Below are 12,425 nucleotides of genomic sequence, written 5' to 3' on the forward strand. Positions count from 1 at the left end.
TGTAGGCTACTTGTATACTGTCACTGGCAACTATATACTTGCTTTTCTCATTGCTGGAGGATGTGCTGTTATGGGAATGCTTTTGATGTTCTTAGTGCGATATTTTCATTCTCAAAATGAAAAGAAAAATGAACTTCTCCTCAAACAGTTGAAGCTTGAAGTGATAACAATCGAAGAAGAATCTGTCAATACTATATAATTTACTTGGATTGAATGGTGCTGCTTTTAAAGGCTTAACATATGCCATCAATTCTTGATGCAATGAGAGACAGAGACTTGTGATTTGATTTGATATTTATTTTAAGCATTTTTACATGACATTGCTTTTAACAAATGGCAAAGAGAAGATATTTCGTTTTGACTTTAACTGATGGAGTTGAATTTTGTTAAAAATTAGTAGGCTTCTTGCTTTTTGTAAGGTATCGTCTATTTGAATGTCCATCGACATAGACCCTGTTTACACGAGACCTGGAACAGATCAGGATCCACATGTATCCGGATACTTGTAGATCCGATCCCAGTCGTTTACATGTGGTCGGATCAAGATGAGATCTTCAGCTTACGCACGTGCGCGTTTAAAAAATTGTTGTGCATCAGAGGTATTTAAAACAATTTAGATGAAAACAAACAATCCAAACTGAACATGGCGAGGTAAAGTCACTCACAATTTAACCTGAAAGAGCTGTTAAGAAAAAACGAATTTAAAAGTAAAGAAGCTTCTTTATACACGTCTCTTAGATTCCTTGATCCATCTTTTCGAAGTAATTTTTCAACAGTAGTAAGTCAACTTAGTGTTTTGTTTTTTGACGCAAAAACCACGAAATAAAAACACCTCGAGTTTACATTTATTCTATCTCACTCACAAATCAGAACGTAAATGGATCCTATCTAAACCATATCCAACCGTCTACACGTGATCTTGTCCAGATCGGATCCATACGGGATCATCTCCAGAGGCGATACCTAAGGTCTTCAGACAGCGGGGCAAAAAGTATACGGAACTGTCAGTTCTCGTGTAAATGCAACGCCGATCCGGATCGGATTCACTATTGTGTAAACGCAACCATAATGTGCGGCTCCGAAAATTTTTAGGGTTATAAAGAGTAACAGGAAGTATCTTGGCGATGCAAACGCAACCAAGAATTTCAAAAGGAAAGCCAAATCTTTTCACGCATTTTTTGCTAAACTTTATCCAGCAGTATACACTTTCGACATATCGTTGTCTTCAACGTAGTTACATAGCAATAGGTGCGTGATAATTGTCTATTGCGTCTTTTATATAAGGATCTGCAAGATACTCTCTGTGTTGCTTATTTTTGATCTACATGATTTTACACGCTTATACATTTTTTCCCCTCTGTGATTTTTCCATATCAGAATTCCATTGTTGAATGAATTGGTCTTTCGGGTTCAACTTGATTGCTTCAATTAAATTCTGATCCTAGTGAAAAAATTATCTTGGTGATGGTGATGGAGTGATTTTTTCTTGCATTTTGCAAATTACGAGACTAAACAAATTTGTTTCTGTTTCAAAACAGCATTTTGGTTGCATGAATGAAAAAACACTGGTGCGATTCATACATTATTAATATTTTGGCCTGTTCACCAAAACCAGTTCGAATGATCGAGAAAAAGCGCCAATACAAGAATCGAAAAATGATTCAAGATATCAGAGGTTCGAGAAATCGGGGGTTCGAGTTATCGATGGCATTTATATGTGAAAGCACTATGCTAGGTTCTAGGGGGAAGCAATATCAGTTGGAGTAAGGGGATGTTCCAGTTATTGATGGTTCGAATTATCGATGGCATTTGTATATGAAAGTATTACGCTAGGTTCAAGGGGGAAGCAATATCAAATGGAGTTAGGGAATGTTCGAGCTATCGGGGGTTCGAGTTATTGAGCGTTTACTGTCTTTACAGAACTAAACTGACATAAGCAACTTTCAAAATATAATGCACGTCACTTCCGGTTTCGTAAGAACTTTGCATGAAAAAACTTGAATTTGTTGCTGGAGATCAACAGCATAGGTAACCAGCAAAGTTTTTGAAATAACTTATGTTTCATTTCAATGTTTTATAACACGATACATTGTTTTATATAATTGTTGCCTTCTACAGTAATAATGTTGAGACCCGTTGATAAGGATGGGGTAGCTGGGGTGGCCCCAGGGCCAGAACTTTGACCCAGAACTGGCTTTCTACAGGCCTGATAATATGTGATAACTCTTTTTCGAAACGATAGCTCATTCGCATAGATGTTTACTGCAGCATTGACTAGTTTCAATACAGAAAAAGGTAAGAACAATAAAAAATTTGAAGGGTAACACTGCTTTTGAAAATATAATGTGCTTATCCATTATGGATAGAATATAAAAATCTGGCTGAAATGAATTTCACGGAAACCATTGGGTAACCTTTGCCCATATTCATAACCGCGTTCATAATCCGCATTAAGACTTAAAACTCTCAAAAATTCATATCCAAAAAGAAAGATTTACAAAATGGTGACGCATTAATTTATGCGGACGCAGTGGACAGAGGGGGGCTAACCAACTAAAATAATCTCCAAAGCGTACTTGAAATCGGAATTACCTTCAGAGTCTTCGACCTGGTTGGCTATAGACTCTCACTGCTTCTTGGAGGAACATTAATTGGCCTTTCACTCGTGGCGACATCATTCGCATCCAGTATATTTGTAACTAATTTCACACTTGGACTCGTGTTTGCGATAGGACAAAGTTTGTGTTATTTTTCTCCATTGCTGATTTTGCCCCTCTATTTCAAAAAGCAACTTATCACTGGCCCACGGAATAGTGATGTGCGGGAGTAGCCTCGGAGGCCTCGCTCAGGCTCCAGGTCTCGGTTTCATCTTGCAAAAGTATGGATTCAGCAGTGGAATGCGGCTGTCTAGCGTGATCGCAATGTTTGTAATAGCGGTATCTGTTTTATTCAAGCGGCCTGAGGAGAGTTTTGGGCCTAATCCTTTGAAGTGCAGGAAGGAGAGAAAGAGAGAAATAACGAGCAAGACTGGAAGAGAGGAAATACCTTTACTAGGAATTTATGCTTACATCCTGTATGTTTTTGCAATGATGTTGGTCACTTTTGGAGTTTTCATACCCTTTGTGCATTTGGTGAGTTTAAGAAAAGCTGATTACGCTTTCGTTTATATTGATCAAGACAAAATCTTTAACGATGGAGTTCATTTTTTGCTAATTTTATCAAACAACCTATATTTGCATTATACACACAGAGTGTTTTTCTTCAGTAAAATTCTAGTTTTCCTGTCTAGAATTTCAAACAAACCCTAGGAGTTTAATTGCAAATTAATAATAATCCATTGATCATGTTTTGGAAATTCCAGGTTCTTATATGAAGAAGAGTGGAATAAATTTTTATCTGAAATCCATGTTCAATCAAAGACGCGGGCAGGTTTTGACGGGCATCTCACTCAGCGCAAGGAATATTGAGGGCGTATTTGAATAAGATCAAGAATATGCACGGAGTGACCGGCCTGGAACATGACTGGTTCACATCATATTTGGAAAATCGTAAACAATTCTGCAGGATGGATGGCACCTCCTCTGATGTGAGGAGAATAAATTGTGGAGTCCCTCAAGGCTCTTGTCTTGGTCCACTCTTGTTCCTGATTTACATCAATGATTTGCCTTTTTCCTTGCAAAAATCTCATGTCAGCATGTATGCTGATGACACGGCCATTTCCCTTTCTACAAAAGTATTGGTGACCTTCAAGATGACCTAAACTTAGATCTTTTGAAACTACAGGATTGGCTGCATGCAAATAAACTTTCCTTGAACGTAGTGAAAACGCAGTCACTTGTTATAGGCTCTGGTCCAAACATCCGTAAGATCGAAAGCTAGGCTGATGCTCCACCATCTTTTTCTTTTTCAATAGGTGATCAGAACATTGAAATGATCACCAACACAAGATACTTAGGTGTTCAGATAGACAGTAAGCTCAACTGGGACAAGCATATCGATACTATCAAGACCAAGGCTAATCGAGCCCTTGGACTTATTTAGTATTCTAAGAAATATCTTCCATCTGACATCCTCAACAAAATGTATAGAAGAATTGTTGAGCCCCATTTGAGCTACTGTTGTTCCGTTTGGGGCTGCTGTAATGAATCAAAGCTTGACGTGTTGCAAAAAATCCAAAAAAGATCTGCCAGAATTGTAACTAGCAGCCCATACGATGCGTCTGCTGCTCCGATAATTCAGAATCTTGGCTGGTTAACCATCAGAAATCTTGTAAGAAAGGAGACAGCCACGCTAACTTACAAATCTCTAAATATGCTTGCACCAGACTATTTGAGAAAATTATTCGAAAAATGTTCGGATGATAGAGAACGGTTTCTGCGTTCATCAGAAACTGATCTTAAGATACCGCTGCTAAAAACAATAAATGGCCAAAAGGCTTTTTCTTATCGCGGTTCAAAACTGTGGAATAATCTAGAAAGGGCTACCAAATTGGCCCCCTCCCTGAAAACCTTCAAAGAACAACTATAGTCGGGGACAATTTTTATTTCATCTTTACGCTCACTTTTTATAGCCTTAGTATTATTAAATATTGTAAATTAGGTTTGATTGGTAAATTTCTTTTGTTACTAGTATTCTAACATAGATATTAGCTCTTATTTTAATCTTTTAAACAGGTCAGGTTGAAAAACATATGTATGAACCTTTAACCTGTATAAATATTATAAAATGAAAAATGAAGCTGATTGAAAGCTGAGGCTTCTGGCGGGATATTCCAGCTTTTTCCTAGGAATAGTTAAAGCATAAACAACTGTCTCGTGAACAAGCCAAGACTTGCGTACGAGAGGATTTTGGAGGACTTCTAAGGTAATGCAATTGAAAACAAGTCCATGATTGCTAAAAAAATGCACCAAATAATTACGTCTCCTTCCTTGCTCAGGATATTGGAGTCATTTTCTTTTGATAAACATTAGTTTTAAAGAAAAGAATTCAGACGGAAATTTATGTTAAATTAATTTTCAAGAATTGTTGCAGCTACAAGCAAGCGCTACTGAAGTTACTAAAGGCCGATTTCCATTTGAAATTTTTTGTGCGCGCGAACGTAGCGCCCAAATCTGAGCATGCGTAGTTAAGATCAAGTGGTCTCGATTTTGCGTCCGCTGTGAGCGCCGAAAAGTTGATAGGGTCTCAACTTTTTTATGCGGTCGGCCACTTGACAGCAGCACTTAGCTACGCATGCTCAGATTTGGTCGCTACGCCCGCGCGCAGAAAAAATGTCAAATGGAAATCGGCCTTAACAGTTAACAATGGCGCACTAACACGCAGCAATAGCTGTGTGTGTTATGATATGACGCGATTTAACCGTTGTGGCACAATAGGTGCCGTGGTGCATGAACGAGAGGCTAACTATAAATTTGTTGTAGCAAAGAGTATTTATCTGCTGCTTCGTCACGCGCAATGAGAAGTTTTAGAGTATCGGAATAGATAATGTGATGCAATTTCTTGTGTATTTCTCAATTTCTTTACAACCTTTTGTTATTATATGTGCCATTCCATTGCTCGTTCAATTTCCATTTATCTATGCCAAGCCATTTCTTGGTTATTTAATTTCAAAGATGTTTCTTTTGAACAAGGATTATTTAATCTTAGGTACGCCTAGCGATGGACACAGGCATATCATATTCAATGGCGGTATTTCTACCAGGCATTACCTCTATTGCTCAAGCAGTTGGTAATGTAGGCTTCGGCAAGCTTGCCTCTCTCCCGAATTACAGCAAGATCTCTCTCTGCCAATGGGCCACCATCGTTATAGGCATAGTGACAACATTTGTTCCAACATTAACCTCCTTTATTGGCCTTACTGCTTATTTCTTTCTTTTTGGTATTGCTGATGGCAGTATTGCCGCATCTACCATGCTCATCGTTAGAGATTTGATAACAAAAGAGCAATTTAATAGAGGATACAGTGCATATCTTATCTGCAACTGCATCGCTATCCTTGCTGGTCCTCCGTTTGCAGGTATGTTCAACCTGTTATTTGTCATAAAAAATCAGGCATAATTCGTTCAAAAGTATATGTTAAATAGTATTGATCTATGTACCCAAATATAGAGGCATTTGTTGGATAGCTTTAAAAACACCGAGATTCCTTTATTTCTTTGCTCGAGTTAAATATTTCAGAAAACTATGTTGATGATTCGATACCTGAAGAAGACATGGAAAGGATCACCACTAGGGACTTTTTATTGTCCGATGAACTTAGCAATAATATCATTACTAGCATGTAATGTTAAGGATCGGGATACTTAAGTATATGTTAATATTTAGATTTAGAATAAAGACGATAAATGGCAACTACTAAGACCTGTGAAATAGTGTCAATCTGGAATTAATTCTTATTCCCAATTTTTATTTTTGTCATCCTTATTGATATCATATTGAAAACCGTTGTGTGTCGGATGTTGCCAAAAACATAATTGTAAAATATGAGTCCTTAGGTCCCTGCATTCAGAAGAAATATCATGGGCAAATATTACTTTTTAAAAAGGTAGACGTAATCAAAATGTAGCAAATTTTTCTAACTTCCCATCAAATTATTAACGACGAAACAACCAGAAAACATAATTGCCTTATCAAGCACTAGAGGAAAAGCACTACTGGAGTTTAAGCCTGATTTACAGGAGACGAATTTTTTCGTGCGAAGCGAATTTTTTGCCGCAAAAGCGCGAAAAATATGCGCAGAAATAGAGATCAGAAAATTCGCAGCGAAAAATTCGCTGCGAAAATGTAAAACCATTCCTAATTTTTCGCCTTGTAAAATAAGCCAATCAGAACAGCATTGGAAGACACGTGACTTCTCTTTTGGTTTCAGACGGCCTATGTCTTTCCGCATTCTTATTTAAAATACTTCTGCCTTTAAAACGTCAATAAAATAGGTTGGTAATCATTCAATTCCTGTTTCTTGTACACAATCCATGTAAGTGGCTTCATATTAGAAGTGGATTCATTCAAACATTTGAATTTCAAATTAACGAAAATTGGCTTGAAAGTTTCATCGTTCTACCAATATGTCAGAATTAAAAAATAGGCAAGAAGTTTTTCAAATTGCTGAATTGTTGACTGCTTATTGGCCTGCTCAACAGCAACAGTTTTAAGCAGATTCACTAACAGGACCTTGCAAGCTTGTGCAAGCTTCGATAGCGACCTTTGAAAGTATTTGAAGAAGTTATACTGGTATTATAAATGTAAACGTAAACCTCTCTTACCGAAAGATGGAATTCCCCCTTCTGAAGATGTCCTGAATAAATTTTTCTCATCCAGTATCGCTTTTTGCTGTTTTGCTCGCTTTTTTGATAAATTTCGCTATATACTTTTGTAATATTCGCAGCGAATTCGCAGAAAATTTAGCCAGTGTAAATTGAACTTCGAATTCGAGAGAAAAATTCGCAGCTAAAAAATTCGTGGCGAAAAATTCGCTTCGCGCGAAAAATTTGTCTCGTGTCAATCAGGCCCAAGGCAGCCAAGAAAATATACTTGGAATACAAAGGCAAAACATGGTAGGAACAGTCTCGAAGGACGAATTATTGAAGAGCGAAGTCGATAGTAAGAGACGTACGTCGTGTTGTTATCTTATTTCAAACCAACTCACTATTTCTAAATAAACACACCGGTATAGACAAGCAGCGAAGCGTAGCATGAAAAACACAGCGGGAACAAAACAAAATGAACAAAAGCTGCGAATTAAAGATGTTATCACTAAAGGTTCAAGAGACAAACCCTGGAAAATTTTACACATTTGCACCCGGGCAAGTGTGTAGTGCACAGATCACTGGCAGTGGTTTCGTGCTAGGAGGCTCAGGCCCCCTTGTTGGTTCAAAATGTAGCAAACTTTTACTTTTAGTACTATGTTATGTGACATTTTGCTTGACAGCCCCTGTTGTACTTATCTAAGTACCACACCTCTGACCATTTGGGGAACAGTTCACGAGACTGGCTGTTAGAAATCTTACATTTAGAGAACTAAATTTTTCAGAACTGGCAAATTGCTTTGCTTAGGTGGTGCGTGTCACACCTTCCCCAAAACCCCTCCAAACCTCTACAACCTGCGATTTCGCCAAACATCCAACATGGTGAAATGATAACAGGCACCATGGAGCGTTGAGAAAAGTGAGGTGGGTCTAAAAAAGTGGGGGGGGGGCTAAAACCGTATAAAAAGAGGCTTTACTGGTAGTTTATTACTTAATATTTAGCAATTTTAGCTAAAGCTCCCCCCCCCCCAGCCTTCACCCCGCTCCGCGGTGCCTGGATAAGGATGAACTGTGACTTACGGGAAAGTTTCCATCTTGTGAATGGGGTTCTTCTTCTAATGCGGTGAGACATCAATTATTATTCAGCTCCCTGGAAATCCCTGAGATGAGATAACGATAAGAAATGCCTTCGGTCAGCATTCCATTCAAATCTGAAAAATAATGAAGCATTCGATTTTGAAAAGCTTGCTGCGTTGCCAAGATGAGGATTTGCGTTCAGGTTGAAGTTTCCATCTTTGATTTGTCGAATTACTAGTCCATGTTGGCTGGAAGACTCCGGTGAACATCAATTGCAATCCAAAGGAAAATAAACAAAACGACAACCGAGATTCCGACATGAATCGCCTCTTCCGAGCCTCTACCGAGTCGTGCGAATTTCAGAGCGAACGTATAACAATAGCGCCGAATGTTGAAACAATAGCCCTTTCACACGTCACAAAGTGCTTTTTCCGAAAAACATTTTGTCGTATTTTTACGGTGATTCTCAACTTTGAGCGTCTATGTCTGGAAAACGAGTTAAGCTCTTCGAAAAAAAATTCACGATAGCTTCTTTTTTTCGACTAACTACCAATTTATGTAAAAATCTCAGAAAACATTTTTGGGCTGGTGTGGCCCTTTGATATTACTTACGATCATGTTTTAGGGTTAAAACGTGTTTAGTTTTGTCTTCTTGAAAAACATATTTAAACAATTTGCAACACCTTTCAAATCGCCATGTTAAAATCCTTGGTTCTTAATCGATGCTGTAAATATTCTAGATTGTTTTTCAGGCTATCCCAAGAGTTCAGTTTTTGCATAATGTTTCTTACCGCCAACCTTGCTGGCTGCTTTACCTACCCTTGATCTATCCTATCTCTTGCAATAGTGATATCCTAAGGAATTACAGCGGCTTTTTCTGAACAAATGTCTTACTATAGTGCAACATATCATTGTGTACTGAGCTAAATAAATAGAATGTTGACTGTGTAGGCCACTACGATTGATTTCCTCGTAAGGAAAGGTCATTCCAGTCCCCTTATCTTCCTTATGTAGAATCAATCAATTCTCGCAAAAGTTGATTTATATTAGGAGCTTTCTTTCCTTCAAACCTAAATGTAAGGTCCTGTTTAACACTACAATAAAGGTATAAGGTGATGTCGAATTTACTTCTTCTGATAACATATGCAAACATATAGCAAGTGACGTACTCAAAAATTATGGAGTCATATATAAAACAACAAATCTCCAAGGCAAACCATGCATGATCACTTGGTTCACTTGATAGCTTGTCGGGCATCTAGGGGGGCTGACACTCTGACCGATAGCCTTAAAAAGAGGACTGTACAAAACAAACAATAATAATGATATCCTAAGCGCAAGAACGAATGCCCTATCGCTAACCCTAGCCTTGCACGGTGTAGAATAACTAGAAATATAATCACAAAATATATCCATAAAACAATGGCTCACTGTTCATGTCTCAACAACAAGGATTATATACGTTAATACTGATAAAGTTAAAGCACATTAAATACAACTTTAGAAAGCTAATCAAATATATTGCAATAAAATACGACTTCCAAAACAACTTAGCGAACCTAAAGACCATAATGTATTACTCCGAGCTTACGGGGGTATCCACCAGCTGTAAGCAAACTTATGCAATTTGAAGTGCTACTAAAGGATTCCTGTAAGAAACCTAATTACACACGTTGATGGCCTTACTTACTTGCTTAAGTATAAAAGAATTGTATGACTGCACACAAATCACTTATACACTTTAACCGATATAAGAAATATATGGATTCTTAGAAATGCTCTACGAATAACGATCTCCCGTAGTAATTCCTTACAACGAAGATAGGTAAGCGTCCCTTAGCCTACAATACCTCAGATACCAACTGTATCTGTGTGATTATCCTATGCGCCCTTATTTCGCATATACAATAAAGGTGTACTCACAATCTTTTACACATGAGTCAAGCTTGTCTTTACTTGCCTTGACGAGACTTTCATGCGTCTGTTGGGCTTCAGAACAAGAATTGATTAACAATGTCCCTTCATATACGTTTTTACAGAGGGACACGCTAATTGTTCTGTTAATTTACACATTCAAAAACAATAACTTCAACGAGTTTGTTACGCGCATTGTTCAATAGTGTCCCAAATTTACACCTTTGAGGCCCTATAAGGGGGATAGCATTATCTCATATTTCATGATGATATCTTGCAATTATTTCATATTTCAAAATTAACAAAGCAAAGTATTTCAAAATTGTCGAATATTCCATTCTGCTTTCAGGTGTGACGAAAAGTTGAACCGACTTACATACAAAATTGACCGAGTCTTCAAAACCAACCTTGGCAGCTACTAATATTGAAAATGTATAAAGAATAGGTGCATAAAAAATCAAACGAATTCCGCACTTGGGTAAAAATAAAGAATTCATTCTCTTTGAACTGTGGAATCATTTGGTACTTTAAGGGCGAATCTAAGGACACTGGATGGAATATTTATCTTTGTTTTGCTCAACTTTTTTTTTTGGAAACAACTAAAAAAGAAACTCGAAAAACATACATGTAACAAAACTGATAGTCTTAAATCTTTGGCGTGGAGGGTACAACCTGAAGGGGCCAGTTTTATAGACATGCCTGGAAAAGACAATGAAGTTGAAGGATTTTTGAACTTTTAATTTTAGGACATCTTCTTTGGTTCTCTTAACAACCAATAAATTCAGTTGTGTAATGGATTTTTCATATTATATTTATATTGTTTTTTCTAGTCACTTACAGTCTTAGGTGCATTCAATAGAAAGAAATAATGCTAAAATAATGTTAATGCGAAGCTAATGTAAATGTAAAAATAATGTTAAAACTAAATGAAATCAACTCTTGCGATGTTCTCAAGAAGAAATCATAATAAATGCTGCAGACTGACTGCATGATTCTAAAGAATAGATATTTTATAGACAGGGAATTTTGCATAACCATCCCTTTTTGATGGTATCATCAGATTTGAAAAATTCGAATGTCGCAATTTTGCTGACTGTGCATTTTTCATGCTTCCAGTAAAGCAACTTCTGCTCAACTTCCAGAATGTTTCCAAGGCTTAAAATGATCAGTGGCCTTTATTTTTATGATTTAAACTTTCATCGAGTTTGAAAAAACAGTTGGAGTGGACCAAATTCTCTTCACTGTTACATGTTCGTGGCTTTTTATAATACTGCCTTATAGTTTGATCTTTTTGTTTACTTTATAATCACTTTTAGCATTACTTCTTGGCGCCATACTGAAATCAAAGATATGGTCGGAAACAACATTTTCAAGATAAAACTATTTTTTTGGTGAACATGTTAGCTCCAGATAAAAAATTGAAGAACGAACAATATCTTTCTGAACATTATCACCACTCACCAGCAAATCAATCCTGCATCTTAAATGGCTTAGAAAACAGTGGTTTAATAGTCTTAGGAAGAATTCCTATTAAGTATATGTGAACATGAAATGTAGATAAAAACATTATCATGATTTTATTTGATGTTCTTGGCTATTTCTTTGAGATAATATAAGCCAAAAAACTTGCGGTAGACTAAACTAAGATGATATTAAAATCAAAATTGGCGAGGCCATTGTTGAAGAAAGCTCTAAAGGAAAACTGCTAGGAGTGATAATAGATAAATATCTTAATTTCAAAAGTCACGTCTCAAATTTATGCAAAAGAGCCAGCAATCGGCGAGGCCAATGTTGAAGAAAGCTCTGAAGAAAAACTGCTAGGAGTGATAATAGATACAAATCTTAATTTCAAAAGTCACGTCTCAAATTTATGCAAAAGAGCCAGCAATCGGCGAGGCCAATGTTGAAGAAAGCTCTGAAGAAAAACTGCTAGAAGTGATAATAGATAAAAATCTTAATTTTAATAGTCACGTCTCAAATTTATGCAAAAGAGCCAGCCAAAAACTGCATGCCCTTGCTAGAATAGTGACATTTATGGGTTCTGATAAACTGCGTCTCCTAATGAACAGCTTCATAAAAGGTCAGTTTAGCTACTGCCCCTTAATTTGGATGTTCCATGACAGATGTCTGAATGCTAAAGTGAATAAAATCCACGAAAGAGCACTCAGAATTGTTTATAAAGACAGTCAT

The 12,425-nt window shown here is 37.0% G+C and overlaps 1 protein-coding gene across 3 annotated transcripts in view; it reads left to right on the forward strand.

The window, feature by feature from the left end:
• LOC135680802 (monocarboxylate transporter 12) overlaps window positions 1-12,425 on the forward strand; it is a 41,741-nt gene that overhangs the window by 14,727 nt on the left and 14,589 nt on the right. The window contains exon 2 of one of the 3 annotated variants that reach the window (XM_089113654.1): window positions 5,647-6,016. In XM_089113654.1, coding sequence (XP_088969780.1) covers window positions 5,659-6,016 — 358 coding nt within the window. In that variant the 5' untranslated portion in view covers window positions 5,647-5,658. Of the gene's footprint in view, window positions 1-5; window positions 3,429-5,646; window positions 6,017-12,425 lie in introns of those variants that run through there. The other 2 variants (XM_065194997.2, XM_065194996.2) reach the window with 2 other exon arrangements.

Source organism: Rhopilema esculentum, chromosome 18 (genome assembly GCF_057945365.1).
Source record: "Rhopilema esculentum isolate cy_ngs chromosome 18, ASM5794536v1, whole genome shotgun sequence".
Taxonomy (NCBI): Eukaryota; Metazoa; Cnidaria; class Scyphozoa; order Rhizostomeae; family Rhizostomatidae; genus Rhopilema; species Rhopilema esculentum.